General features: G+C 41.1%; 1 protein-coding gene across 1 annotated transcript; it reads left to right on the forward strand.

Moving 5' to 3' along the window:
- Positions 1 to 2089: 2089 nt before the first annotated feature.
- On the forward strand, positions 2090 to 27351 carry col6a1 (collagen, type VI, alpha 1). Its single transcript, XM_075483869.1, has 35 exons — positions 2090 to 2363; positions 3078 to 3207; positions 4802 to 5002; positions 5096 to 5255; positions 6333 to 6446; positions 6653 to 6673; positions 7251 to 7271; positions 7372 to 7416; positions 7511 to 7564; positions 7656 to 7700; positions 8148 to 8174; positions 8268 to 8294; positions 8398 to 8442; positions 8534 to 8587; positions 9139 to 9201; positions 9291 to 9353; positions 9427 to 9480; positions 9575 to 9610; positions 9700 to 9762; positions 10064 to 10126; positions 10939 to 11001; positions 11856 to 11918; positions 12045 to 12095; positions 12223 to 12258; positions 12665 to 12727; positions 17326 to 17391; positions 20259 to 20294; positions 20650 to 20686; positions 20925 to 20933; positions 21053 to 21186; positions 21556 to 21653; positions 23553 to 23739; positions 23823 to 23994; positions 24094 to 24123; positions 25275 to 27351. Exons 1-35 carry the CDS (start codon positions 2279 to 2281, stop codon positions 25877 to 25879), a joined length of 3021 nt encoding a protein of 1006 aa, XP_075339984.1. The 5' UTR covers positions 2090 to 2278; the 3' UTR covers positions 25880 to 27351.
- The last annotated feature ends 583 nt before the right edge of the window (positions 27352 to 27934 follow it).

A 27934-nucleotide genomic window follows, 5' to 3' on the forward strand; every position in this document is an offset into this window, starting at 1 on the left:
TAGAGAGGCTTTGAAAGACACGGAGATGAACTCTTTATAAGCATGGCGGGCGACAAATGCTGAGAGTGCACAGTTGAATTGTTGATGACCTTTACTTCCACATGACATTTCTTTATTTCTTTTCTGTTGGCCTTTTATAACATATACACTTTGGTTTGTGAGATTAAAAATTGAATTAGCTTGGTTACTTTTTGTGGTTGTATTTTTTCCCCATCAGTGTAAGTTCTAAGAACCATCGTGGATGGTGTTTAATGTTAGGTTTGCAGGTGGGATGAAATGGTTTCACTAGGTGGCAGTAGGTAACTTTTTCATTCCCTTCCTGCTGTACTTGACCTGCGTTCACTGTTGAGCGGTGCTGATTTAGTCAAACATTTACTTTGCAGCATTCGCCATCAGTCCGTAGTCTGCTCAGACATTTCTCAATCCTCTGTGGTTGGAGCAGAGGTTAATCTGGCCCATTTCCTGTAATTAACTTTCCTCGCATAGTTTGGAATTTTGCAATTACCTCATGTTTTGACCCCGGAAGGAACTAATAAAGTGAATCTTCCACATTTTATCTTTTATCATGCCAACTGTAGCCCGCTTTAGCTAAGCAAAAGGGTGAATTATCTGTTCCCAGACCGTCGTTGCTAACTCGGAACTCTGGGATAATGAGGTATTGACTCACAAGAACAAGCTCATTCGATTAATCTTTTCCATGTGTGAGGAGAAACATGGTTTCACTGGAAAAGAGAAATTAATGGTCTCCCCTGCACTCATGCAGAGTCCCTTCTAAAGAATTTCTGGAAAGCAGTTATTCTAAAGAATAACATCTGGAAAGATGTTGAGCCTCTCGGCTTCGGGGAGCACGTGTGCATTCTGTGCCTGCTTGTGTATGTACATCATGGGCTTGTAATGATCACTTGGTGAGTTGAGTCAAACCTCCCAACACTTTCAAAGTCCATTTTGGGGTCTGTTCTTAAGAAATTCATAAAACTATCTGATAACTGACAAACTCAGCCGCTGCGCAAATTAATTCCTCGTGATTTTAATGGAATAATAGTTTCCTGATGAAGGTGGAGACGTCTCAAAATGAATGCGTCGCACCATATGCAGAGCCCTACAGCTGCTAAAAATCCAACAGATTTACTATGAGAGCCTGCTAATAAATACAGATCATTACCAGATGTCCCCATTTCTCTCATCCTCATCCCTCCTTTTCCTTCTTTCCTCTCCTTCCTTCCCTCCCTCAGTCGGTGATCTCAGTGGAAAATCTGAGTCCAAGCCAGGCCTTCCTTGCCATTCCACACTTTGCGTATGCGCGCGCACACACACACATAGGCCTATGTATATCCACAGCAACCATGCAACATCCACCCCCATCGACACCTTGCCAAGCAAACACCCCACGCTTCTCTGCCCCCTTCCACACTCCCCCATAATTCTTTCCAGAGTGATGTCCAAGATTAACACACAAAGAGCAGTAGATGGCACTGTGTCTCTTCTTGCTTTCCAGTTTAAAGGAGTTTGAAAAAGAAAAAGAAAAAGAAACTTGCCGTACACCCTCCTCCACTCCGCTTTTATGTTCAGGTCAGGTCTGTACTGCAAAGTGAACCAGATGTATGAAAACTCCGCCTACTCTTGTCTTCCAGAGAAACTAGAGGTTTTTCTACAGAAACGGAGTAGAAAATGCTTCCAAGATGTTCCTCAGCTGCTTTTCATTAAGCCTGATTAAGTCACTTCAGCGTGCATCTATGGGGGGTTGCATTTCTGCATGCCCTACGTGAGGAAGGGGCTTATACCTGTCCTGCACGAGTGGAAAAGGAAACAACATCTGTGAGCTCTCACTACACATGTTCTGAAACCATAAAACTCAGACCAATTTCTACACACACATACTTTATCATACAAAAAAGCAAATCTGTGCTCTCGGAAGCCTCCAACGCAATCAGCAGTTTATCATCTCCCCCACTTCCCCCTCCCACCTTTAAGGAAGCGTGCGCATCTAGGATTCAGTGTAAACTTTTGGCCCGTGCGCGTCCTTGTGTAATGCAACTCACCATCATCTTCAGAGTGATCCTGTGAACTCCTCCCCCTTCTCCTCCTCCCACGCCGTGCGCTCTGGTCCTCCTCTGCGCGCTCTGGATCTCGCCTCGGACAAACTGCGGCGGAGCGCTGGATCTCCTAAAATTGGCTGAATTTGCGTAGTGGTGTGGCCCAGGAGGTTCGGTATTAATTTTTCTGTGGATTAGGGTGTCGTATGATTTGATTTTCAGGGTAGTTTGTTTGCAGTTTTGTAATGGAGACACTCAGAAGTCTCCTCACGCTGCTGTGCGTTTTCGCGGCTGGAGCGCAACTGCAGGTCCAAATACCCAAGTTTGCGGGTAAGTTTGCTGGAGAATAACTGCTTTAAGCCTATACTCTGCTTATTGCTGTTTATGACATTTTGCTTCATGTAAAGTTGTCTTCCTGCTGTTGGATGCACTGAAGTCATGTTTAATGTAGGATCAGATTTGAACTGTCAACAGGTTTTCTTTCTACTTTTCCAAGTATGTGAAGCCTTAGAAATCAGCAGCAAATGTGCGATGATAATTATGAGATGAAAACAGAATGCTAATCCAACAGGAGCAGGCCTCTGTGAGGTCCCTGTGAGTGGGCCAGTAGGCTTAGGGTGTAAACTATTCTAATATGTGCACTGCCAAATGGATAATTGTGCCAAGGAGCAAAGCAGAAGGGGCATTTAAGACCTGCTCCATGCCATGCAACAGTTGGTGGTACAACTGGAACCTCAGGCAGCTGTGTTAGGGGTCACAGCAGTCAACAGAGGTGTCACCTGTCAGTCAACCTGTATGAATTTAATAGATCAGGAATATCAATCCCTTAACATCCACTGTGATGCTCTAAGCCAGTGCATTATGATGGCCGGAAGGAATGCAGTAATAGTGAAACCTGTGCCATACCTCCTGTCTTCAATGTATGCATGAATGTGGCATACTGATGCCTAAACTGACAGAATTTACATGTTGTGGTGCAGTTGTGATTTTTAGACGGATAATATTTTGTTGACAGCCATCTTTGTTTGCTTGCTTTGTAAACAGAGTGTCCAGTTGACCTTTTCTTTGTGCTGGATACATCTGAGAGTGTCGCCCTCAGACGGAACCCTCCCAGATTTTATATTGATCAGATCAAAGAATTCACCAAAAACTTCATCGATGAACTCAAGGAAATGTAAGACAAATATACTCTCTCTCTCTCTCTCTCTCTCTCTCTCTCTCTCTCTCTCTCTCTCTCTCTCTCTCTCTCTCTCTCTCTCTCTCTTCTCTCTCTCACACACACACACTTATAACATCTGCAGCGATGAAAGAAGTTTACTAATCTTTTTTAGTTGTGTGTACATGGACCATCTTATCCTCTCACCACGTTGCAGTGATGTACACGTGTGCTGTGAAACACTGTGGTATCACTGCTGGATATGGTTACAGGTGCATTATACACTGTTCTGCCATAGTATTATGCTCACCTGTCTAATATTGAGTGGGTGCTCTTTTTTTTTTTTCCCTGCCAAAAACAGCCCATATGGACTCTACTAGGCCTCTCAAGGCCTCTTTGGTATTGAGCACTGAGCCATCAGTGGTAGATCATTTAAGTCCTGTCAGAGTTTGTCCAACACAGAGATGCCCAATTAGATGGAGATTTGGGGAATTAGATTGCTGTTTGGCAGGGCCCGTTGTGCGAAAAGAGGTCTCTGCCATCAAGGAATACCGCTCCATTAAGGGTCTTATTTGATCAGCAGCAATGTTTAGGTAGGTAGTACATGTCAAAGTGACGTCCTCCTGAATGACAGGAGTCAAGGTTTCTAGGTAAGCCTTGCCCAAAGCATCACACTGCCCCCGCCAGCTTTCCTTCTTCCCATACTGCATCCTGGTTTCATGCTTGTACCAGATACATGACACACACATATCCAGCCTCCCAAATTATGTAAAAGTAAATGGAATAAACCAACCCAGACCAACTTCTCCCTTTGCTCTGTGATCCAGTTCTGATGCTCATGTGCCCATCGTTGGTGGATACGCAGCCCTGTACCCAACAAATTGTGATTTATCTATCAGAGCCAGGATGAACTTGTTCAGCAATTTTTAGCTTTCTTTCTTGGACCACTTTTGGTGGGTCCCGACCGCTGCAGACTGTGCACATCCGACAATTGTTTTGGGGTTTTTTGGGGGTTTTTATGCCTTTATTAGATAGGACAGTGTAGAGAGACAGGAAGCAGGGGGGTGAGAGAGGGGGAACAACATGCAGAAAAGGGCTGTCTGATGCAGGACTCGAGGACTATAGCCTCTTGTACATGGGGTGTCTGCTGTACCCACTACGCTACAGACCACCCCTCCTATTGTTTTTGATGCTACTAATCAACCGTCTGACCATCCCAATTTGACTTTGTCAAAGTTTCTCAAATCCTTGTGCTTTTTTTTTCTGCTTCCAACAAACCAACTTCAAGGACAGAACACATACACTTTTCACTTGCTGCTTAATGTATCAGACCCATGTCAGGTGTTGTTGACGTGATCATTTTTTCACTTCACCTGGTCACAAGGTTCATGCTGATTGGTGTAACTGACAAAGCCCTGCATCACTGATGCTGACTGTGTACCATATAGTGTCATGATGTTGTAACACTTTATCAATTCATTAACTTTACTAATACCAGTTAGTTTAATTGATACAACTGCACTTATCAAGCTTTAGACATCTAAACAAGACAACTTTACCTGTCTGCACCATCAAGCATGTTCATTCTGTTTTTACACCTCTGCTTTTCCAGGCGCCACCGCTGTGACCGCAATGTGACATGGAACTCAGGAGCGCTGCACTACAGTGACGACGTCATCCTTGTGAAGGAACTGAGTGACATGCGCACTGAGCGCCAAGCCCTGAAGGTTGCCATCGATGGCATCTCATATATCGGCAAGGGCACGTACACAGACTGCGCCATCAAGGAGGGCCTGGCTGAGCTGCTCACTGGGTAATAACAGCACATGCGTGCATACACAGTAGCAATGGAAGCAATAGAAGCAATCATTTCTGAGTTTTTGTTTGTGTGTCTGCCTGCATGCAGAGGCTCCCACTACCACGAGAACAAGTACATTGTGGTAGTGACCGATGGCCATCCAATCACCGGTTACAAAGAGCCGTGTGGAGGTGTGCAGGAAGCTACTAATGAGGCCAGGCAACACGGCGTCAAAGTGTTTGCTGTGGCCATCTCACCTGACCAGGAGGTACAAAACGCACACATAAACACTCATATACACTTTTACCTCAGTACACAGGAAGATCCACATTGCCAGATTGAATTCCACAACTTAGAAGCCAAACTGTCACCGACGTCTTGCGTTTGAGTATTAAACATTTCATTACCCACACTTTATAACCATGTTTTTACCTAAAAGGGTTTTCATTTATTGTGAGTATATTTTGACATTTAAAACCACGTTTTAGGGCATTTTGTCAAGTTTTTTTTTTTTTAACAGATTTTAGTTTTGTGCATGATTTAAAGGCTGATAAATCCTGAATAAAAAAATTGTGTCTGTCCATACTGGCTGTGAGGAGATCCTCCTGATGTGGCTTGAGTGCAAAAATTTGGTTGAGTTTATAGTTTAAGAAAAATACAGTACAAAACTAGTTTTTACCTTTGGTTAAACAATGCAGTGGTGATGGGAGGGGGTCTTGTATGTGTCCGTGTCAGCCTGGTGATGGACAGGCCAAGGTGTATCCTACCCCCATAGGCTCAAACTCCCTGTAAGCCACTACACGATGAAGTAGATATAGATAACAGGTGGATGAACTGATGGAACAGTCACATGATGTGACTAACTCAGCCAGCTGATACCAAATTAGCATCAACTTGAAACTTTGAAATTAAGTTTTGCACCATAGCCATAAAGGGATTTCTACGTTCTCAAACGTCCATTTGACCAGAAGAACACTGTTGTGCAATTCTGCTGACACTGTGTAAATTAAGCATATTCCACTGTGATTGGAGCACAAAGACACAGATGTAGACATTATTCAGCAAGCCAGTTAAGGATCTAACATGAGCATGCTGCCAAAAGCAAGCGGACATTTTCATGTTGCACGACCACTGTAACAGGATGCTTGGATAAGCAATATGAACGCAGTCGCTGGATAATAGATTTCACAGCCTTTAATACCATGAAGTCAACACCAGCATAAGCTCAGTGGGATTTTACAACAAACGCACACATGATTAGTAAGGCACTTTGATCAGAAAGGCACAGCATGGGTGCCTCTTTAAGACCTGTAGGTAAAGATGTTTGTGGTTTTGGCTTCCCCAGGAAACCAGGCTGTCAATCATTGCCACAGACAAGGCTTACAGACGGAACTTTACTGCTGCAGACGAATCCAGATCCACCAAGGCTAAAACCATCCGAACCATCATTGATATGATCGTAAGTCTCCTCTCCTCTCCTCTCCTCTCCTCTCCTCTCCTCTCCTCTCCTCTCCTCTCCTCTCCTCTCCTCTCCTCTCCTCTCCTCTCCTCTCCTCTCCTCTCCTCTCCTCTCCTCTCCTCTCCTCTCCTCTGCAATGTATAAATACCAGAAGAAAAAAAATATGCATTTAAAACTAACCAATTTGTAATTTCCTTTCTTTTCAGACAAACGAGACAAAGGATGTGGTAGGTCTTTCTTTTAAGATTTTTTTTTGTTGTTGTTCAGCATTTTTTTTCAGCTAAACAATCAAACATTTGTTATGAACTTGGCTGATTCAGCGTGCGCCAAGACATAAAGTTTGTCTTACAGCTGCATCTAACAGTTTAAAAATGTTTATAACCCAGATTTCTCCACGAAAACATTTATTTTGTCTATGTCGTTGCTACTTAGGTTGACTGTTTAGTGCAGTAAATCTCACTCAAATGTGCTGCAGTTAGGATGTTTAGATGTAAGCTTTTTAGGAGTTTAAATGACCAGTCAGGCTCAGTCTTGTCACTGACCCTTCAACTGATATCTGAACTCTCACATACTCAGCAAACAAGGAGCTGTTACTGAGGAAACATGCAGGAAGCTGAATAACTACATAAATAAGCTAATTAAGATGGCTGAGATTAGGAGTGTTTCAGCAACTTTTCTATCTCCTTCATGGTCTAAATTGCATGTTAGGTGATTGACATGTTGTTCACCCCAGCTGTTCTCTAACAGAGGGACACAGAGTAAGATTTCCTGCTTTAAAACTTTTCTTTTCTTTTTTTTTTTCAGTGTTGCTCCTATGACTGCAATGTAAGTATTCTTGTTTTTCTTAAACTTGTAGCAATCACAAATGCCATGTGTCCTTTGTTGCCTGATGAGTTGCATCTTTAATTTGTTGTTTGGTCTGCAGCCTCCCGGAGGAGACAAAGGAGACGAAGGAGACTCTGGCACTAATGTGGGATATCTATCTTGAAAATTTGGCACGCTGAAATACATAGACCTCAACCGAAACCCACTGAACTCATTGATATTCTTTTCCCTCTCCACAGGGAGAGGCAGGTCGACCAGGGATACCAGGAGAGAAGGGAGATACCGGTAGCAAGGTGGGTGCAAACTTGAAGAAGATGCAGAGGTCAACCCATCCCATTGGATTAGTCATGCAGGTGATCTAACATTCTTGTCTCTTTGTTGCAGGGCAACATCGGTGATCCTGGTCCTGTTGGTTACAGTGGAATGAAGGTAGAGTGCACCTAAGCCTTAATTAAATAGATATCATTGGAAAAGAGCGTAGACTTGAGATTTGCAGCATTTTTTGACACCGCACTGGTTAAATTGTTACCGGCACCATGTCCATCCAGCTTTTGTTGTAACTTAATATAATTTATTCATTTAAGCTATACATGTAGAGCTATACATTAGATATTGGTCACAGTGAGGGCTTAGGATGCAGGTAATTAACAGTTCTGATTGTGTCTTTTTGGATGCTTGTCCTGCATCATTTACTTTGCAAGCGGCCAAGAGTAATGTCAAGAGATATTCATTCCCTCTAACAAGTTAATTAGGTGCAAGCTCTTGACATCCACAACGATGATGTCTTGTGAGACTCTACCCAGGCTTTACCCACTTCATGTCGGACCATGACGCTGCTCATCATTAGGACAATAATGTTTGTATTTTTGCTTCCAGGGAGACCGCGGTACCAGAGGAGAAAAGGTATTATCAGTTACAAAAAAGTATGTATTTTCAAACAATATTCAGAATGTTTTCTAGTCTGTTGGATTCATTCTGTGTGTGCTTTTTCTGTAGGGTGAAAGAGGACACAAAGGCTTCAAGGTGAGCTGCGTAATGCTTTTCCACTGGTGTTTCTTCTGAAAGGTTTTTCCTTCTCACTCCAACGCTCTTATTTCTATCCCTTCCATCTGTTCCTCCATCTCAGGGCGACAAAGGGCAAAGGGGCAGGGATGGAATTGACGGACACAAAGTAAGTATAGCACTATCAGAGCAGCTCTTTCTGTTGTTTGCTTGATAAACGTGTTTGCTTGATTAAAATCTTTTTTTTTTTCCCTCATTAGGGTGAACCTGGTTTCAGCGGGCTTTCCGGCTGTAAAGGTTCTGGTGGATCAGATGTGAGTTTGTTTATTTCAACCTCAGAATAATCCCACTGCTTTGACTCGACCTCCACTAGATTGCAGACGGTTTGAATTGCAGCCAGATGCAGACTAATCATCAGATGTTCACAAGCTATGACACTGAGATCAAGTCTGAAGGGATGCAAACGCACAGCCAATCAGACATGACTACGTAGAACATGCTTTTTATATTTTGCTGGTCTTGTTCTCAGACAAGCCCCTTCCGTAACCGCCTGAGGCTCTGGCTTCTTTGTTTTACAGATTAGCCACATTTCTATTTTTTCGAGAATGTCCCCTGATTAACATCACGCCCTCCGTCTGGAGCCCCAGAGGAAGGCACACAGAGGCCCCTTGCTCTTTAATCACAGCTTTGTTTACATACTCTTCTGTCAGGCTGTTTGAATTAAGTGATATAGTCATTCTGTAAACAAACTCCAGCACTCACGCATACATGAGCATACAAGTACTGCAGCCTCCAAGATTGAGTGTCGTGGCTTCAGCTTATTATCATCACGCTCTGAAACTGTCTCTGTGTTGTGCGGTTTCAGGGCAAGGCGGGACCGGCTGGACAGAAGGGGGACCCTGGTCCTTATGGGAGCAAAGGAGCAAAAGTGAGATATAAAGACTGGAGCTCATGAACATCTCAGGTTGCCTTTTGGTTCTCTTTTTTTTTGTTTAAGGCCTTGTGGGCTTCTTTCAGGGAGATCCTGGAAGAGACGGCGAAACAGGACGGCCTGGAGACTACGGACCCCAGGGTCCTAAAGTAAGTGGAGAGAAACACAGAAGGAAGCCAAAAGATAAGAAAGGGGCAGGTTTTTAACTGTGTGTTGTGACAGGGTAACGGGGGTCCTCGGGGAGCCGACGGAGACAAAGGAGAGCGTGGCGATGATGTAGGTGACGAGTCTTCTGGACGACATCAAAAATATCAAGTTCATGGCATTTGATAGAACTTCTGATTTCATGTTTTGTGTGTGTGTGTTTCAGGGACCACCTGGGCCAGATGGAACTCCCGGCGAGAGAGTAAATATGATTAATATTGACTTTAAGTTAGTGTCTTTGTGCGCAAGAGCTGCCAAAGTCTGTGTCAACATATTTCAAATCTCTTTTAGGGACAAGACGGAGAGAAGGGGGAGCAAGGTTCCCGTGGAAACAGAGGTCCAAAAGGAGACGCAGTAAGTGATGATGATGAAGTTTGCTAAATTTGCTGTTCCTCAGGGTCCACCTGATTCCAGCATCTCCTCCTCCTCAGAAATTCATTGGAAATGCAGTTTGGCATATGTATTGGGTCAACAGTAGCCACACTGATGTTAGGGGAGCTCATGCTGTTTGTAGAGCATCCGCCTCCATGTTCTCCCATACGTACTCCCATTAATCTAACTTCATTTAAAACGTCGCTCCTTTTGATTTACTTGTGTGTTGTTACTTTTTTAAATCCTTTTGGTCAGTTTCAACATTTGTTCTTTTCCATGCCAGGGGGAGCCAGGACCACGCGGGGAACCAGGGCGGGAGGGCACAGCTGGTGAAAACGGAGACCCTGTAAGAGACTCAGACACACACTCGAACATAACCAAACACTCACGTGAAAACAGACTCAAACAGGAGCTACGTGCACTGCTTGAAAATCTGTAGGAATGAATCACCCTCATTTCTCTCCTTTTTTCCCCCTACTTGGTTGGGAATTTTTTCTCGTTGGTCCATATTTCACGTTGAAGAAGCGCGCGCCAGGCTGAAGCTTCAGCAGAGGCGAACCTGGCTGTTGCCTCGTATTGCTGCTGCCCACTCCTCCCAGCACCATTTCCCTTTTCTCATTCTCAGCATTTGCTCCCTTCTGGGAACACCAGCACTCACTCTTTCCCCTCTGACTCAGTTCTTCTCTCCGTCTGCTTGAGCCAAAGCCTCAATATGATTTTCTTAATAGGTCACCAGGCAGTGTAATGAAAATAATAAGATACATGCAGTAGCTGTGGTAACCTCCGTGATGTCAGAAGTTTGAATGGTTCTTTTGTGCTTTTGCTTTCTGTCGTCATCAGTGCTCAGTAAATACCGAGCAACTGAAAAGAACTGAAAACATGGAATAAGTGACATGCTGGGCCTTCCACTGTGAAAATACCTCATTTTCACTCATGTCGATTGTCCATTCCAGTTTCTGTGACATCACAGTGGTGATTATAGGTGCAACACAAAGGGCTCGTTGGAGCTACAGTTTTTAAACAGTGCCGGCATAAACATCCTACTGCTGTGGGTTTTGTGTTAAAAGTTTAGCATCACAGCTTGTTGCTTGTCTTTTGGCTCATTATTGTACGCAATGCTGCTGTTGTAACTATGCCTCATTTATGTTTTTTTTCCAGGGCGAGCTTGGAAGGGCCGGCCTTTCCGGCCACAGAGGTGACGAAGGCTCACCTGGACCAGAGGTGAGTCGCCTTTTCTTAATAAGGGCACAAATCTTTAAAAAAAAAAAGTTCAATCATGTGATCACCACAAGCGATCCAGTAAAAACACGCTATCTGCCAGAGTTGAAATTCTTATTTTACATGAGAGATTGATGCATTTGTGTTTTTGGCTGACCTTTTCTTGCTCGTTTGGAGAGGACAACGCTCAAAGAGAGAGAATTTAGGGAAAAAAAGTTAAGTTGTTTTTAAGATAACAATGCCTGAAGCAAAGGAGCTTCTACTTGGCACTACAACCCTGCGAATTCTGCTCCAAAATCAATAAAAATGGGCCGTTAGCTGTATCAGAGACTGAAATGCAGTTGTTGTAATCATTCTTGTCTTCTGGAAATATCAACAGCTACCTTTAATAAGCTTTTAAAATGACTGTAAGCTCATTATCAGATACTGTAAGGGAGCAGCATGCCAAATCCTGGAATAGATGTCACTCTCTGACCATTTATCCCTGCTCCAGATCTGGATTGGATTACATATTACAAGGAAACCTGATTCCATTTTTAGAAGTTTGCTCAGTTTGAAACATTCAATGAAAATGCAGCTTTGCCCTACACTGACTAATATGGGTGTGGCAATGTTGTGTTTGCAATTTTTAGAGCAGAGCCGGTGTTCGCTGACTCATTGTCAAAAAGGCTGTTTATATCTTTCAAATGTCACTCTGGTCAAGTGATGAAAATTCCAAGGGCTCAAGGGGTTAAAAGTTTTTTACTCTGAGTTTTTGTTCACATGTACTCACTCCCATGTGCACCCAAACTCAGTTTCAGTGAGAACCTGATATTTTTTTGCATGTTTCTGATCTTATCTGTTCCTTTGTCACTCAGGGACCAAAAGGACCAAGGGGGATCAAAGGAGCTCCAGGAGACAGAGGCATGATGGGGGCGAGGGTGAGTCAGAGAGACATGGAGGGGGGAGAGGCAGTGTGCCATCCATCATCAGCCCTGCCATGAGGTTTGCATATGTGTTTGCACACAGATTGATCTGAAAAATTCTCTCTTTTTTCCTAATTTCAGGGACCAGATGGTCTCCAAGGAAATGGCACAATAGGCTGTCCTGGTTTCCAGGTTTGTGCTGCATTTAGTTTTCTGCATCTTATACAAGCCACTGTTTGTGCTATGGTTATCGGCATAATCTGAACATTTCTGTGTTTTTAATGTTCTTGTTTTTCTGTTTTTTTTGTTTGTTTTTTAGGGTTATCCCGGGGCCCGTGGAGACCCCGGTGAGCCGGTAGGTTATATCCCATAATTCTTTTTTTTAACTTGAAAATCAAGCAATTGCTGGACTTTTTTTTTTTTTATATATATATTTATATATATATGTATATATATATATATATATATATATATATACTCTTGTCAGATGTTGGAATGCATATTTATTATTAGACTGATAGCAATAATGCATTTGGTGTGGATATAGAGTGTTTACAGAGTATTATAGCTCACTGACGTTCTATAGACAGCCTTACATTGAAAGGAATTCTCTGGGCTTAATTAGTACTTTTTTGCTTTTTTACAAATTTTAGACATGGTCAATGGATGTGGATAATCTGTTTGAAGTGCCAACATTGTAACATGGATTGTCATGATAATTTTCCCCTGTGACCTCTGAACATTTGCTGTGTGGCCCTCAGGGTAACAGGGGACCTCCTGGCAGCAAAGGAGATGATGGAGAGCCTGGAGATCAAGGAGCCGATGTGAGTCTGCCTCTAATTTCAAGTTGCTACTCCCTTTTGATCAAAATCTTTTTTTCTTGCCTCTGTCCTTTTCTTGGCAGAGATTACTGACTGGAATTGAGTCGCATGTCTTGAATTAGGGGCGCATAAACTTTCTTTTTTTTTTGTTTGTGTATTTTACCAGTTGAAAAAATAGATGATCGTACTTGTCAAGTTTTCATGTTTATCTTTGGTTAAAATGTGTCGCGGTTTGCTTTTTGGATATAGTTTTTTTTTTTTTTTTTGCAACTATCAGTTTTGCTCCCACACTTCTCCTCTTCAGCAGCTGGAAATACTTTGTACATTTGAACTCAATGTGTGTGTGTGTGTGTGTGTGTGTGTGTGTGTTTGTGCGTGTTTGTCATTGGGGAGGAGGGTTCTGAGCTGATGCAGCTGTGTATATGTCGTTGTCAAGGATACCAGGAAATGAGCTGAAACGATGAAGGAACTGCCTTACACTTTTGGTTGTGTACATGAGTGAGTGAGTGATTGAGGGAGTGAGTGAGTGTGTGTGCATGTTTGTGTGAATCATCTGTATCCGTAGAGATCGCCAGATTTAACCCTTTAAGCCCTGGTTCAAGTCAGCTGCATTTAAATGAAATTTTTTCCTTTTCCAAAGTCCCTTTGTCATTTCCCTCTGTGACAGCAGCCTACAGGACACGGCTCATAAAATTTGTGAAAACATTTTTTTGCAGAGGCACAAGTACTTTAAAGGTGAAACCACATCATTTAGAAAAAAAAAAATGTGCGGAAGCTTCATCTTTGACATTTGAGTTTCACAAAGAACAATTCCCGAACCAACCCTCCACCACATCATCACTCAGCTGCTCTGTAAACCTGTTGAAAAGATTTCAAAAACAGTTTCAAATGTATAATTAGTAAATTATGTCCGTAAAAGTGAGCCAAAGCATACAAAATCATCTCTTAACATTGATTCCAAACCAGGGGTATTTGGCCACGTTCCATTATCGTCAAAGTTGGAGACTGGAGCCCAGAATGACTTTGCCGTGTTCCAGTTGTAAGTTATAAAACATTGTTCATTGTTCCAGGCTAGCTAATTAGCAACAGAAGTTAATAACACATTACACTTTATTTTTGCGTATAGACACACGAGCAATTTGTTCTCAAAAAGAGATTGGACTGTGTGACCGACTTAATAAGAGAAACAAACTGACAGAAGTGCTAAGACGCAATTTCCAGGCTCTGGTCAAAATATTTGTTGGTTTAAGAACAGTGGCCCTTCCCTCATCCTTACCGAAACACCTCTCCCAAGACCAGGCTGTTTAGAAGGCCAGAGACTGAGAAACTACTCCCAAACAGATGCTTGGTAACAAGGCTGGATGAAGTAGGAGATGAACACAGTGTACCTTGTAGTGATGCATGTCTATCATTAATTAATGCGTTTAACATATATTAACATTAACAGGCTGGGGGTAAATTTTGCATGCATGCTCCTCAGCACAGCTGACCACAGAACATTTCCATGCAAAATTGCCCTCATCATTCTAGCAGTTTGTGATGTGAGCAAGTGGGGCTCAGTGGTCGAGGCTTAGAGGAGGTAGAGTGGGAGAGGGATATTTTCAATCTTGGTGGGCCCAACAAAGTGCCAGAGTTGTGTTGTTTCTGGGTTTTTGAGTTAGTAGTGACTTCAGACACCCAAATATATGCTCTCAACTACAGACAAAATGGGATTTTTCCTTAATATTTCCACTTTTACATGCAGCCGTCGCCAGGTTATCGGCAGTTTTTATGCAAGAGGGCAGTCTTGTTGAGACTGAGACTTTTCATACTGAGAATCCACTCTTGAGATTTTTCATACTGGGAAATTGGGAATGATTTTGACGACCGGGTTCAAGAGTTCATGGAATGCACCACTTGTTTACACAGAGGAGTGGTGAAAGTATAAAGCTGAAGTTCTGATCTGAAATCATCCATTTGCCGAGTGAGCTGTAACACTTTAACTCTACACTGTGAGACTAAACATGTAAAAACATAAACAGGAGGCAATTAAAGTTTCCAAAGAGAAAAGACAAACAAACGGCGAAATAGGAAATCATTAGCTACTTGAAGCTAAAATATTGACCTAGATTGCTAATCGATGACGCTTGAAATTGTTCACAGTTTAAGACAGTAAATCTTAGTGGACTAGTTGTCGTAATAGTTTTGATTCATAATTAGCTAAAATGTCCAGCTTTTGTCAACAGAGACTGTTCATGAGTCCGCCCACAGAAGAGCATCTCCTGTGTCTTTAGCCATTTTCCCACATGCACTGCCGTCCTGACCTTTTCTAAAGACCGTACATACTCTTCTGCTTACCTGTTCGTTGCGTTCAACTCTCATGTCAGTACTGGATGCTGTCAAACACTCATGGTATTAATTTAAACAGCTTATCAAAGAGCCCCATCCACTTTTATTGGCAAATAAAGGAACGGTAAGCAAACAAAGGAATTTCCACAGCATGGCTTTTGTCTTATATCTTGCCAATGTATGTGCTCAGATTTTCATTGGAGCATTAAAAGTAACCAAAATTGCCTACACATTCCCAAGAACATCTCTGGTGTTTATATGGGAAAACGGCTTATGGCACAGGGTCTTTCTCTGCCTGACACATTCCTTTAGTTGGTAAGAGGCCGTTTCTGGGTCTGTTATTTCGAATAGAAGATTCTTTCACCCCCACAGTATCTGAGAAAAATAATGGATCCATTTTACACAAGCCACACATCTTCTGAAAATTCTGACAGTCTGCAGAAAAATCTAATTAGTTTCAGGCCTGTTGGTCTCTCAACAGCACACTGTCACAAGATCCAGGAACACACTTCTTAGCAAAGTCCTCTAAATGTATGAAACTCTCAGAGAAAAGTATTGCTTTGGCCAGAGAGGACTGGAGGGTTTAGACCGGGGTGAGTTGGCGAAGGTGAAGGTGGAGACCAACTTTTCTACCTATTTAGTGTTATCCAACATGCTTTGGAATGAATTGACTCATTGAATATGACACCAAAGAATCAGGGGTCCGGATGTGTGTGTAGCTGTAGCTGATGAAGCCCAAACTCATTACATCACAGGGTTTGAAGTTGAAAATCTGCAGTAACTAGAACCGCATGTGAAGGATATATATATATATATATATATATGTATATATATATATATGAACACACCACCTTCAAAACCAAGGTGGTTGGCAGCATTACAGCAATGCCTTCTCCCTAACAATTCATCTTTGTGTTGGTCAAACTAAAACATGAATATTAAAATACATGTTAATCTTTCTGAAATTGTACGCTGTTTCCATGCTGGGCCTTGACTCAGTTATAAGAAGAGAAGCTGGTAACGATAGAATATTACGGCAAGGGATAGTGTGCATCAAATTCTTTTTTTTTTCTTTTTTTTTTTAAAGGAATGCGTATTCCTCGTATGAATGTATGGAGCTGTCCAACTCCGTGCTTGGTGTGCTGCTAATTTATCACCAAGTAAATTGTGTGTCAATTGCTTTGGTCCCAGATACCATAAGTCAACTGGGATTTGGACATGCTTCAGTACACTTGTATACTTATTAGTCCAATTAATTGGTCTAGTTGAGCTATAACTGTTGTATGACTATAAAAGCACAACAGCCACGCTATAAGAACAGGACTTTTGCTATCCAAAGTAATACCCTTGAATTTGGTATCTGCTCTCAAGCAGAACAAAATGCCATGTTTCTTTTTATGCTTCTTTGAGCTCTTTATTCTCTGTAGTCTGGAGATAATCTCACAGCAAACAGCTGTCAGTCAACGTGCAGCAGCCACAGTTGTTCTGGCTTTTCTTCCCCCCCTGCAGCTGCTCTGAATCTGCTTGAAATGGATTTGTTTTTTTTATATAGTTTATTTCAATGGTTGGACCTATATTGCTAAAATTCCATTCTCTACATTGTGAGAATTTTTAGGCCCCAACGCAAGCCTGTTATGTTTCTCACTGCATAACATTCTCAGTCAATTTCATGCAATTTTCAATTTTATCCCCATGAGACACAGCATAACATAAATTCACTTTTCACTTCTTTGGTTTGTAATTGATCATATTTACAGAAGTCTTGGCGGCGATTTTCAGTCTTACAAACAACTCCTCTTAACATGCTTAGCTTAATTTCTTCTGTTTATTACATTAGTCAAGCTGTGTTTGGTGCTGACAGTTAAACGCTGGCCCTGAAAAAGTTTTCATGAAATCTGATCATGGCTTATGTTGTCAGTAAAAAGGTTTTAGTCAAACCCCCCAATGTATTGTGTACAACTTGCATGATCCTACAGATGAGAAAAGAAAGCGGGGATTCCACTCATTTGAAGTGTTCCCTGTGTATAAAGCACATGTACATGGCACAAAGCCCACGAGGTTGCAATAAAAACTATTGTGCATTACTGTAGACTGCGACTGCCTTTTAGCAGCGCATAGCATCACAACATCCATGCTTAATAGGATATAAAGATCAAGGCTGTAGTTTAAATATAGACCTGTGTTGATTTGAGAAAGACCACAACAACAACAACAAAAAAAAAACTAAGTGTGTTAGCTTTTGTTTTATCTCCATTCTTTCTCTCTTTTCACAGAACGACCAACCAGGGCCTCCCGGACCTAAAGGGGCCAAAGGTCACAGAGGGTCTGAGGGGAATCCGGTAAGAATACCATGAACCTTACTTTGTGTGTATGCGTGCTTTTGTATTGTAGGTTTGTATGATAGTTGACATATTGGTGGGACTGCTCTGTATGCATGCCAAGTCGGCTTCTTGCTCAAAACTAGAACATATTCTCACATTTCCAAATAGTTAGAGCGTAACTGAACTTTTTGGGTAAAAACCAGTAGAAAATGGCCTCAGTTTGAGGATTTCCATAAAACCCCATTATAATTTCTATGATTCTTTTTGATGATTCGACAAAGTCACTGAGATTGTATTAAAGTCTGATGTGCAAGGTCCTGAAGCACCTGAGAAAACTATTTTCATCTGCAGGTTGATACAAATTTGGTGTTCAAGTGATCATTTACAGCATAATGACAATTAATGCAATAAACAGTTGCATCTGTTTTGGCCGCGATGAAAGTGGAAGCCGTCAGCATGGCTCAGTTGCATCTTTGTGTGCCCTCCGTGCTGGTGACGGTCGTAGCGTTATGTATATTATGTTTTCAGATTGCCCATCTGTCAGTCCCATTCATGGGAAATTGATGTCAAGAACACATTGAGGAGAGTTTCAAGTCTTGTGTAAATGTTTAGTTCCATTGAAGAATGAATTTTTTGGCCACAACTGAAGAGCTACTGTGTAATTCATGACTAACTTTCCCACAAATCTCTTTTGGGTGTGATGAAGTATTATCTCAAGTTACCTGTGACATCATGATATTCTGTTAAATTGGCCTAATTTAGGAATAAAATGGGATGTCATGAACATATTTCACCATTTGCTTGGACACAGTATTGGCAACACTAATCTTGATTGCTTAACCTAAAAACTGTGTTAATTGTATACTCTTACCTGTCCCATTAAAGATGTATCTATATTTTTGAGCCAGTGAATGAATGAATGAAATGAAACAAACCGATAAACAGTGCTGCCTCTGTGCTGGGGACTTCTCTGGAGCCCCGAGAGTTGGAAAAAAAGAAAAAAAACGTCATAGAAGTTAACATAATGGACAAAAGTGTACATCCTCAACACAATGTAGTAAGTGCCTTCAGTCAGGTGTCTCTTCACCCCTGGTATTTATCTATGATTTAATCTGAAACAAAAGGATTTCCCTTTGAGAATTAATAGAGTATTATTGATTTGAACTGAGCTGAATTTCATCAAATCAAATCGACTAAATTCTGAATATTTGCTATTTCTGAATATTTCTGTGTAACGCCAACACGTACCACATTTATAGAATTTGCTTGTTGTCATTTATAATGAAAAATAAAAGGCAACAAAATATATCAGACTGCATTAAACCACATAGCAACAAAAAGTTCTGTGCAAAAATGTATCATGCCTGAACTGAATTGTACCCTATCAATGCAGATGTGTTTCACATAGTCTTCCAAGGAAGAGGTACACACCCCTATGAGTTTAATTATTGGTTTTGGTCTCTTTGTGGGATATTTTATGTGCAGTATCACCATCAGCACTGTGTCCTTTCCAAGCAGCAACTTCTGGGACTCAAAAATTAAGTCGACGTGTAAAAACTTTTTTTTTTAATGTTTCTTTAATGTCTCCATAAGTAAGTTTGTTGCCTTATGATAAAATACAACTTTACAGCAGAGATAAACTTTTATAGTCTGGTTAAAAAAAAAAGGAGCTTTGGTCACGGTAGCGCATTTTATTGATCGTGATAACTGTACAAAGAAAATTTTTGTATATTTTATCTGTTTAAACTACCTTTGTGCTTAGAATATGTATTAGCCAAAGGCGTGGCCACCTTCAGAGAAAGCTGTTACCCAATGCAACTGCACAGTGTCACAGTGGTGACTCTATAATAACAAACTTGAAGCTTCAAAATGTTAGTCTGAAAACCAATAAGTGACGTCACTGTGGCTACATCGAATGCTTGAAGAGAACATGCTGGGCTTCTTTTGGACTGCCTTCATTTCAAGCACTTTGGGTTACCATGACCTGAATGAGTGAGATACTACACAGACACACCCATGTTAAAGGCAGGGAGGGTTTCCATAGCTACCCAGTAACTGTTAACATTAGCTAATCTTATCCCTCAAGAGCAAAAACACAAACAGCTCGTTAAGACATAAAAAAGAGAATTTTGCTCTCTGTATGTTGACTATATCGTGTGCTTGCCATTCTTTTCACCAGCTGGCAAGTAAAGCTTGTGGTATTGGATCTTATCTAGATATTAGAAGACTGTGTTTGAAGGCATCTTCTCTCAGGCAAACCATGATACAAATTCTACTCAGTCCCACTTTTCCAGCTTTAGATCTCTCCTCTTCCTCACTCTCCTATCTTCCTCTCACTCCTTCTCCTCTGGTTCACGTCTCTCCCACATATTTTCGCATGAAGAGTTTACGTCATGTGTTCTTGGGAAAGCTTCCCTTCTCTAAAATGAACGGCCGTGTCTCTCTTTCTCACTCTAATGACTGTGTCTGGGTGCTTGCTTGTGTGCACACATGCATGCTATGCTGGCGTCTTTGTCAACAAAAGAATGCTCTTAAACTAAGTTTTAATGTCTGTTAAAAACAAAACAGATGGCTCCCCTGCAGCTGAGCGAGAAAACAAAATCCTGTGACAGTGGACTTTTGGAAGATTCATCTGTTGTTGCAGAAAGATAGCGGTGCACACAAATGTGTGGGCGTGGATGTGGGTTCAGTTATTGTGGGAATCTGGTTTGCAGTTGCAGTAGAAATGGCTTTCCAAAGAAACCCCCATTTTCCAATTCCAGTTAAAATACAAAGACTTTTGAACGACTGGCCCTGTTGTCTTGATCTCAGACCAGACACATTTTTGCTAAACTGACAAACATGAACCATTGTCCTCTTTGAATTCATTCTCTGTCTCTCCTCAGGGTCCTCCTGGGCCGCCTGGACCACCAGGAACTGATGTGAGTATTTGGGGGGGGTAATCAGTCAGTCTAATTTGAACCCTTGCCCTTGTTTTAGTACCAGGACCAATCGACTAAGCACCACCCGCTTAATACCCTCTAGAGGCTGCGGTACTGTTGAATCTGGAACTGATATTGTGTTTTCAGTCCGAAGCCCCACATCCAATTTACTCAGCTCTAAACCTCATCGCATTTCAGACTTCAAAGGAGAATATCATGATTGTCGGGTCTTTTTTTCTGTTTGTGTTAGAGCAGCTTGAAACACTCTGGGAATTTCTAATCTTTTTTGTTTGAATGCCGTGTGATGTAACGGTGCATTGCCTTACTGTAATGTATTCTTCACCTCTGTCCACAGGAATGTGAAATTCTGGATATAATCATGAAGCTCTGCTGTAAGTTAAACGCCTAATTTTTTTTGCGTACAATTAAACGCACGCTCATAACAATAAAGCCAAATGTGCTCTATGATAAAACACTGTTCCGCTTCCAAGTCAGAGCCTATAAACCAAATAGGCAGCTGAAAATCAGGCAGGTCACTCAGGTTCTGTTGTTTTTATGTTTCTTTTCGTCTCTCAGTTAATTAACTTTGACTTTTGTTTTTCTTTTCATCCTCTTGTAATCTCTTCCCAGCTTGTTGCGGTAAGTTTGGAGTCATTATCTCAATTATTCCTCACCCTCTGTGGCCACTCTGAAGTTGTTTTTTGTTCCGTTTTTTTTTTTTATAGGTTTGTTTATGTGTCTGTTTTCTGTATCTTCAGAGTGCAAGTGTGCAACTCTGGATCTGGCTTTCATTGTGGACAGCTCAGAGAGTATCGGTGCCTCCAACTTTGCTCTTGCCAAAGATTTCATCGTCACAGTTATTGACAGACTCGTTAAAGACCACCGAGTGCAGGTCATTTCTATCTTTTATCTGCACTGCATTTTGATTTTGGGGTTTTCATATTTATCCACTTTGACCAGCCTCTGTGGGATGACAGATGTTTGACCTTTGTGGTTTGAGCCAGTTGTCCAAAACTCTTTTCCAAGATGTTACAAAATGCTTACTTTGAGATCAGACCTCAAAATAGAAAGTGTGAATGAAAGATATTGTCTTGGCTTTTGGACCATGCTTTTATGTTTCTCCAGTGACTCTCCTCTTCCAGTTTGGATGTAATTAGTCAGGATGGGTGGGACGCAGAAATGTTGACAGAGGAAAACACATGCTCGCAGACACACCAAACCAAAGCACTCACTCACCATGCAGTGTTTTTTTTCTTTCCAGTTTGGTGATGGCCATTCCAATATGAGTGTAGTCCAGTACAGTGGATCCAAAGCCCAAGAAGCAATCTTTCTAAACACCGACGTCAACAGTTTTAAAGAGTGAGTTCACACATATCCTGCCGGCCTGCTTTAATGCTTTACTTCTGGCTTTTTCTTTGACGCTGTCGTGATGTCCCAGTTTTTGTAGTTATTCACCATGATTTTTAATGGTAGAACAAGCGGTGTGTTAGAAGTCCAACGAATTCAGTATTGACTTTATATCTACTGTGTTTACTTCCTTACCAACAATGAGATAAATTGCAGTGTAATAAAGATTGCTGCAAGATGTGTTCTGCTTAACCTGTGAAAAAAATAGCAAGCTCTTTCCAGAAGGTTTCTCCGTTTCACACAATTTTATGAAAGCGCCGTATTTATCCAAACAGAATGAGACCTTGCCAGTCCTAACCATCAAAAAAAAAAAAAAAAAACACATTTTCTTTCTTTACAGTAGAATGACATTAAAGAATGTCATTATTAGTGAGGAGATTAAAGTGGCAGTGAAGTTCAAAAGTACAGACAATTACAAGCGTTTGGCACGTCCCATTTGTGTTAAAGTGTTATGGAATTTTTTTTCAATTTCTTTTTTAAACATTACTAATAAAGTCAGATTTTTGGGATTAGTGCCAGTTCTAGTGGAAATATATTGAGAACAAGTGTGACATTTCATAACTGGAGTCTGAATTTTGAGACCACATCGAGCTACCAGTGGTGGCACAGTCGATATGTGCCAAACGGTTAATAATGAGTGGGTGAAACTGTAGTTCATTTATCATTCAAGAAAATGTTTCTCTTTTAGCACACAAAGTGTAGCAATAGGTAGAAGGACTTTAAGGACATAGCACTGAAAATTGTGCACACAGAGAAACATTTTAGTCACTCTCCTCACTTGATTTATTGAAATTTTGAATTGCTCTTCTGTTTTAATCTCCTTAATATGACCCCAATAGAGAATATGAAGTTGACGTCACAAGTCAGTATCTTAGGACGTCATATTGTATTTTTTGCTTGCTCTGTGGCTCTCTTTTATACGCACAGACCTTGAATTCTTACTTCAGAATAGTGTTTCTACGCTCAATCCGTCTCAGCCACTAAAATCATATCTCAGCCCATTTCTAATCCTCATAACCAAATCTTAAACATATCAATCCACTGCAAGTAAAAAAAAAACGCATCTTTAACAAGATTCAAAATAAAAACACGTTTATTATCAACACAGTGACTTTTTAAGGTCCAGCACATGACTTCATAAAATAAACACACCGCTGATTATATTTGGAAATTTTATAATTTGTTGAATAAATTAGCCTGAAACTGGGGTCAGATTATGCGTGAGATCAGATTTTAGCACAATACTGGCTTGTTAAAGTAGCGTTACAATTTAGTCACTTTTGGTTAGGTCCATCTTTTATCTCCTTTTTTTCTTTTCTATACGCTCTTACTTGAGTAGTATGTGATTAAGCTGAAAGAGTCACGCTAGCTTCCGTTCCATTTAATGTGATAGGCTAATTACCGCTCCTCTCTAGCTCTGTACGTTATACCCAGTCATTGTAAAGGTATCAATCTATTAATTTAACACTAGCATGTCTTCAAATTGTTGAAGAATTTATTTAGGGATCCCCAAGAAGGGTAAACGTAAAGGAAATTAGTTGTAATTTGCGTTTTATGGCTGATTTTGTTTGATCTTCAAGGTAGTTGAACAGCCTTACTTGATGGAATGTGAAAATATTTCCTTTGAATGAATAAAAAGCTTAAAACCATAAAATTATTTTTTTAGATTTTACTTTCATAGTTAACTGTTTGAAGAGTTGATTAAAAGATTACTAGCTAACATGAAACTGTTTTCTTTTTTTTTTCAGTTTATGTTTTGTCATTAAATGTCAGTTGTTTTAATAGACAGCTTTTGATTTTGATAATCACATTTCCTTATGTGTGTGTGTGTGTGTGCGTGCTCTTGTGCAGGGAAGTGAGAAACATGCGCTGGCTGGCTGAGGCCACATACACAGGCGAGGCTCTTGATTTTGCTCTAAGCAACACCATCCAAAAAATGACGCACGATAACAAAGTTGTTCTCGTTCTCACTGATGGCCGCTCCGACACTGACAGGGACAAGGTTCCCCTCAACATACTTTGTGGTAAAGACCTCCAGGTTAGTGCTGTATACATTGTCCATTACTGAAACTGTTCATATCATGCGCTCATATTGGCTAATGTAAAAATGCTCATCTCTAGGTGGGTGGTTTAGGAGTGAAGGACTACTCAGGACGTCAGCCCAACCCAGAGCAGCTTAATTCCATGGTGTGTCCGAATGACCCCAAACCAGGCTTTTCCTTTGTAATGGACACCTTTGCTGGGCTGCTGGAGGACAGTTTCCTACAAAATCTCACAGGCCAGATCTGTCAAAGTACAACACAGCACCACAAATGCACACACTATTTCATTTGCTGAATATTTTTAAGAATTCCCATTAAACTGTCTTTTTCCCTGTTGTTTTCTCTTTTAGAGAAGACATGCCCAGACTACAAATGTCCCAGTAAGTCTATTATTATTTTCAATATTAAGTTGCATTTGGCTGAGCTTATAATATTTGACCAAATATAAATGTAAGGGCCAGTTAAGCAATAATAATTCAAGTTAAAGACAATGATAATTTCATTGTAATTCATATAGGCTTAGTTAGTATAGAATACACAATTAGTAATGTGTAAAAGGTTAAAAAAAAAAACGTTTCTATGTTCTAAATCCTTTGATGTGACGTCACTATATAACGTTAAAGCTGCAGTCGGCAGGTTTTCAAAATTGCGAGTCTAAAGTCGGAAAATTCGAACTGATACAACTTTCAGGTCCCTCCCCCAACCTCTAACAAGCTCGTATCGCCCCCAAACCCCTCCCCCTCTGTGGACGAGGTTGTGCACGTGAGTTCACACCAGTGTGAGCGCACACAAGCTGGGGCAGACTCACGGTCAGCAGCGTGTGCACAAGCTGTGATTGACATTGGTAAAATTCATCCGCCCTAACTTGATTGATTAAAAACAGCCGGGAGCGCTCGATTTTTGCAAGCATGATTACAGGCTCCAGAGGGAGCTACAGATTTTGTTATTTTTCCTAAACAGCTATTTAATATTCTACTTCCAGAATCCCATGACAGTTCAAGCTAATATGACAAAAAAAAAGTTGCCGACCGCAGCTTTAACTATGGTAATTGACTGTGTGTACCTTAAGCTTCGAGTCAGAACATGGTGGAGGTAACAGTCTTTTGACCGTGCGTCGGACCTTGTCATTCACTTTGTTGTTTTTAAGTAAACATTTTAGAGGACAAAGGAAGTTGTCATGTTTCGTCGCTCGCGTGGAAAAAGAGTGTTTTTCGACTGACTCTAGAAGTGGTACAGTAAAGAAAGAAGAACTAAAGGAGTACCACCACAATTAATATGGTCTAATTGTTTGAATTTTGATTTAAATAAGAAATGCAATAGTAATAGTTTTCACAGTAAATAAGAGTTTGATTAAAACATAAAACAATCAGCAACTGCAATAATGTATTGCAGTTTTCTTGTCAAATGTGTGAGTGATCGCATAAATGCTTTGTCAGTTGTGTTGCACCTTGTTGTCTCTCCAGTCTGTTGCAGACCCTCTAAAAAAAGGGTTTCAGATGCATTGAGATTATTGTTTGTTTTTGTGTTGCAGTCTCTTTCGTTGAAAGTACCGATATTTTGATGATGATGGACAGCTCTTCCAGTGTGGGCAACAGCAATTTCGAGATAACCAAGACCTTTGTTCAACGTATGGCCGAGCGTTTCCTGACAGCAGAGAGAAAGGGTGTTGCCAGGGTCAGAGTTGGCGTGGCACAGTATAGCAGGAAACCTAAACTAGAGGTGGAGCTGACTGATGATTTAAAGTTGCTTTCTGCGAGCATCAAAAAAGCAAGCTACCAAGATGACAGCACCAATCTTTTAGAGGCCATTAATTTTGCAATTAAGACTTTCCGTGAACGTAAGGATGCATTGGGAGCTTGGAAGAAGCTGGTGCTGTTCTCTGACGGCGGGTCTCAGGGTGTCACAAGGGCTTCCCTGGAGCAGCGTGTTCTTGAATTGGACAATGAGCAAATTCGGATTTTCGTCATCTCTGCTGGCAGCCATATCAACGAAGTCAACCTGAACATACTGGTGAACAAGGGGAAGAGAGACAGCATCAGCGATGGTCATCGCAACCTGTTCCATGTCTCAGACTACCCCTCTCTGCTCCAGGGGGTTTTCCACCACACTGTCAGCCGCAAGGTGTCCCTGCCCTAAGTGCAGAGCCTCGATCAACAGGACAAACATGTTAGATTTTTAATCCCATTCTATTGAATATTCTCAGTCTCACGCATTTACCACACTGTGTTCAAGTATGTTTAAAGAAATAAAAACTAAATGTTACAAAATTATGATTGTGTGGCAGACGAATGTAAATATGACCAAATCTAATTCTTTAACTTTGACTTCATCCTCCAAGGATCCTCCAGTTTTACCCTAATCCAGTGAATGTGCTGATGTTTACCGACTAAATTCAGAAATTATGAGACAGTACACAAACAGGAGCTATCTCTACTTTTGAGGTAAAATTCAGGGAGAAAACGTCCCAATTCAAAACGGAGTACTTTGGTCCTGGAGAGATGTCAGCAATGGCCTGTTCAAAGCTGATTTCAAGGTTTCACCTGTGCTGATTTCTACTTGGTGCCTATGCCTCTCTGTATTACCCTCAGCTTTGGTTTACTTCTTCCAACTTGTGAGGATTTAAAGATCACTAAAGCTGTACTGTCTTATCTGTCCAGGACCGGAGTTCCTGCTTATCAAAGTATTTGATATGCACTCTTTGTATGGCTCTTACCGACCTTTTAAGTGGTGTTGGATGTTTTATGTCACAATAATACAAAAGCAAGCGAACAACTACAGCTGTGAACCAAAAATGTACACATTCTCTTCTCCCTGCACCTGTATAACTCTTAAACCAAAAAGGTGGTCCCTGACTGGTCTATCGTTTCATTTTGAATTTTGCAGCCATGAAGTTTTATTGGAAAGGTTTATTGGAAAAGTGATAACACATTCGTGACATGAGAGGTAAACTCTCAGCATCATTTGAAAGCTCTATTAGATCATTAATACAACGGGAATAACAGGATGTGACATCAGACAGACTCTCAAATAAAAGCCATCAGCACTTCACCTGGCACTAATGAGAAGAGTTTAACTCAACATGTGTGAGTCTGTCTGTGCGGGTGTCCCTTTGTGTGAGCCCCACTGCATGTACAGCATATTCAAGCATGTTTAGCTTTGGGCTATTGTTCCATAAACAGATGTGCTGGGGTCAATCGTTCAAATGCCAAAGCAACAGAATGACAGAAACCTGTTCTTTTTCATCTGTGCAGCAGGGAAACTTTTTTCAAACACAAAAGCAAGTACACACATGCACGCACGCGCTTCATCACTTAGGTAGCAAAACATCTGTCATGGTTGAAAGTTGGGAAGTAAACCTTGTGGGTCTTGTGAGCCTAAACACACACACACACAGTAAAACACGCATTCCTCTTAGATCCCCACAACTGAGTTTGTCAAGATTTGTTGCCATCAGGGGCTTGGAGGCTCGCTGAACTTTAGCTATCATCTGTGGTGCTACTGGTCTCAATGTATCAGCCTCTGACCATTTTGTTCAAGATTTTTGTAGCTGGGGTGCATAGCCTCAGTAGTGTTGTACGAGCTCCTTCAATAAAGGTTGCTATACCAAAGTTTCTGTGGTCATTTTTGTCTACGTATAAACTCAAACGTGCAATTTGTAGCTTTGTAAAGAAAGATGTATTATCATTTTAATGAATATTTTTAAATTTTCATGTCAATTCTAAGACTACAATTACCATTTTGAATATCCAACCAAAGCTGGACATTTAAAACACGTGTATTAGTCAGTCCAAACGGGATAATATTAAAATGATCTTCACTAGATTAAGCTAACACACCCAGATCATGCGGTTGGGGTTCAAATCACTCCTGCATGCATTCGCTCAATTAGAATCAAATGGGCCTAGGCGCTCTGAACATGCTCAAAAATCCCAACTTTTTGTAAAAACGGGAAAGTGCAAGTGTGTAATAATACAGCTAAAGTCGCAATAAAGCAATAAAAATCAGTGCATTAAAGGTGGGGTCTGAGATCTTGGAAAAACGGTTCCTCCAAGCTATATTTTTGAAAATACACAATCTTGCCTCTCCCTTCAGCCCACCCCTCGAAACCACGCCTTCGAAAACACATGAAGGAGTCACAAGTCTGTGAACGCGCAGGGGGGAGGGGTGAGGGGGGCTGACGGTTGATTGGCG

This window comes from Odontesthes bonariensis, chromosome 14, assembly GCF_027942865.1.
Source record: "Odontesthes bonariensis isolate fOdoBon6 chromosome 14, fOdoBon6.hap1, whole genome shotgun sequence".
Classification (NCBI taxonomy): domain Eukaryota; kingdom Metazoa; phylum Chordata; class Actinopteri; order Atheriniformes; family Atherinopsidae; genus Odontesthes; species Odontesthes bonariensis.

Bases quoted from the DNA above. Each gene is read 5' to 3' on its own strand.
- col6a1 (XM_075483869.1), top strand. From the start codon at position 2,279: ATGGAGACACTCAGAAGTCTCCTCACGCTGCTGTGCGTTTTCGCGGCT. The intron at 8,295-8,397 runs GTGAGCTGCGTA...CCTCCATCTCAG, and splicing joins GAGGACACAAAGGCTTCAAG to GGCGACAAAGGGCAAAGGGG. The intron at 21,654-23,552 runs GTGAGTTCACAC...GCTCTTGTGCAG, and splicing joins GACGTCAACAGTTTTAAAGA to GGAAGTGAGAAACATGCGCT.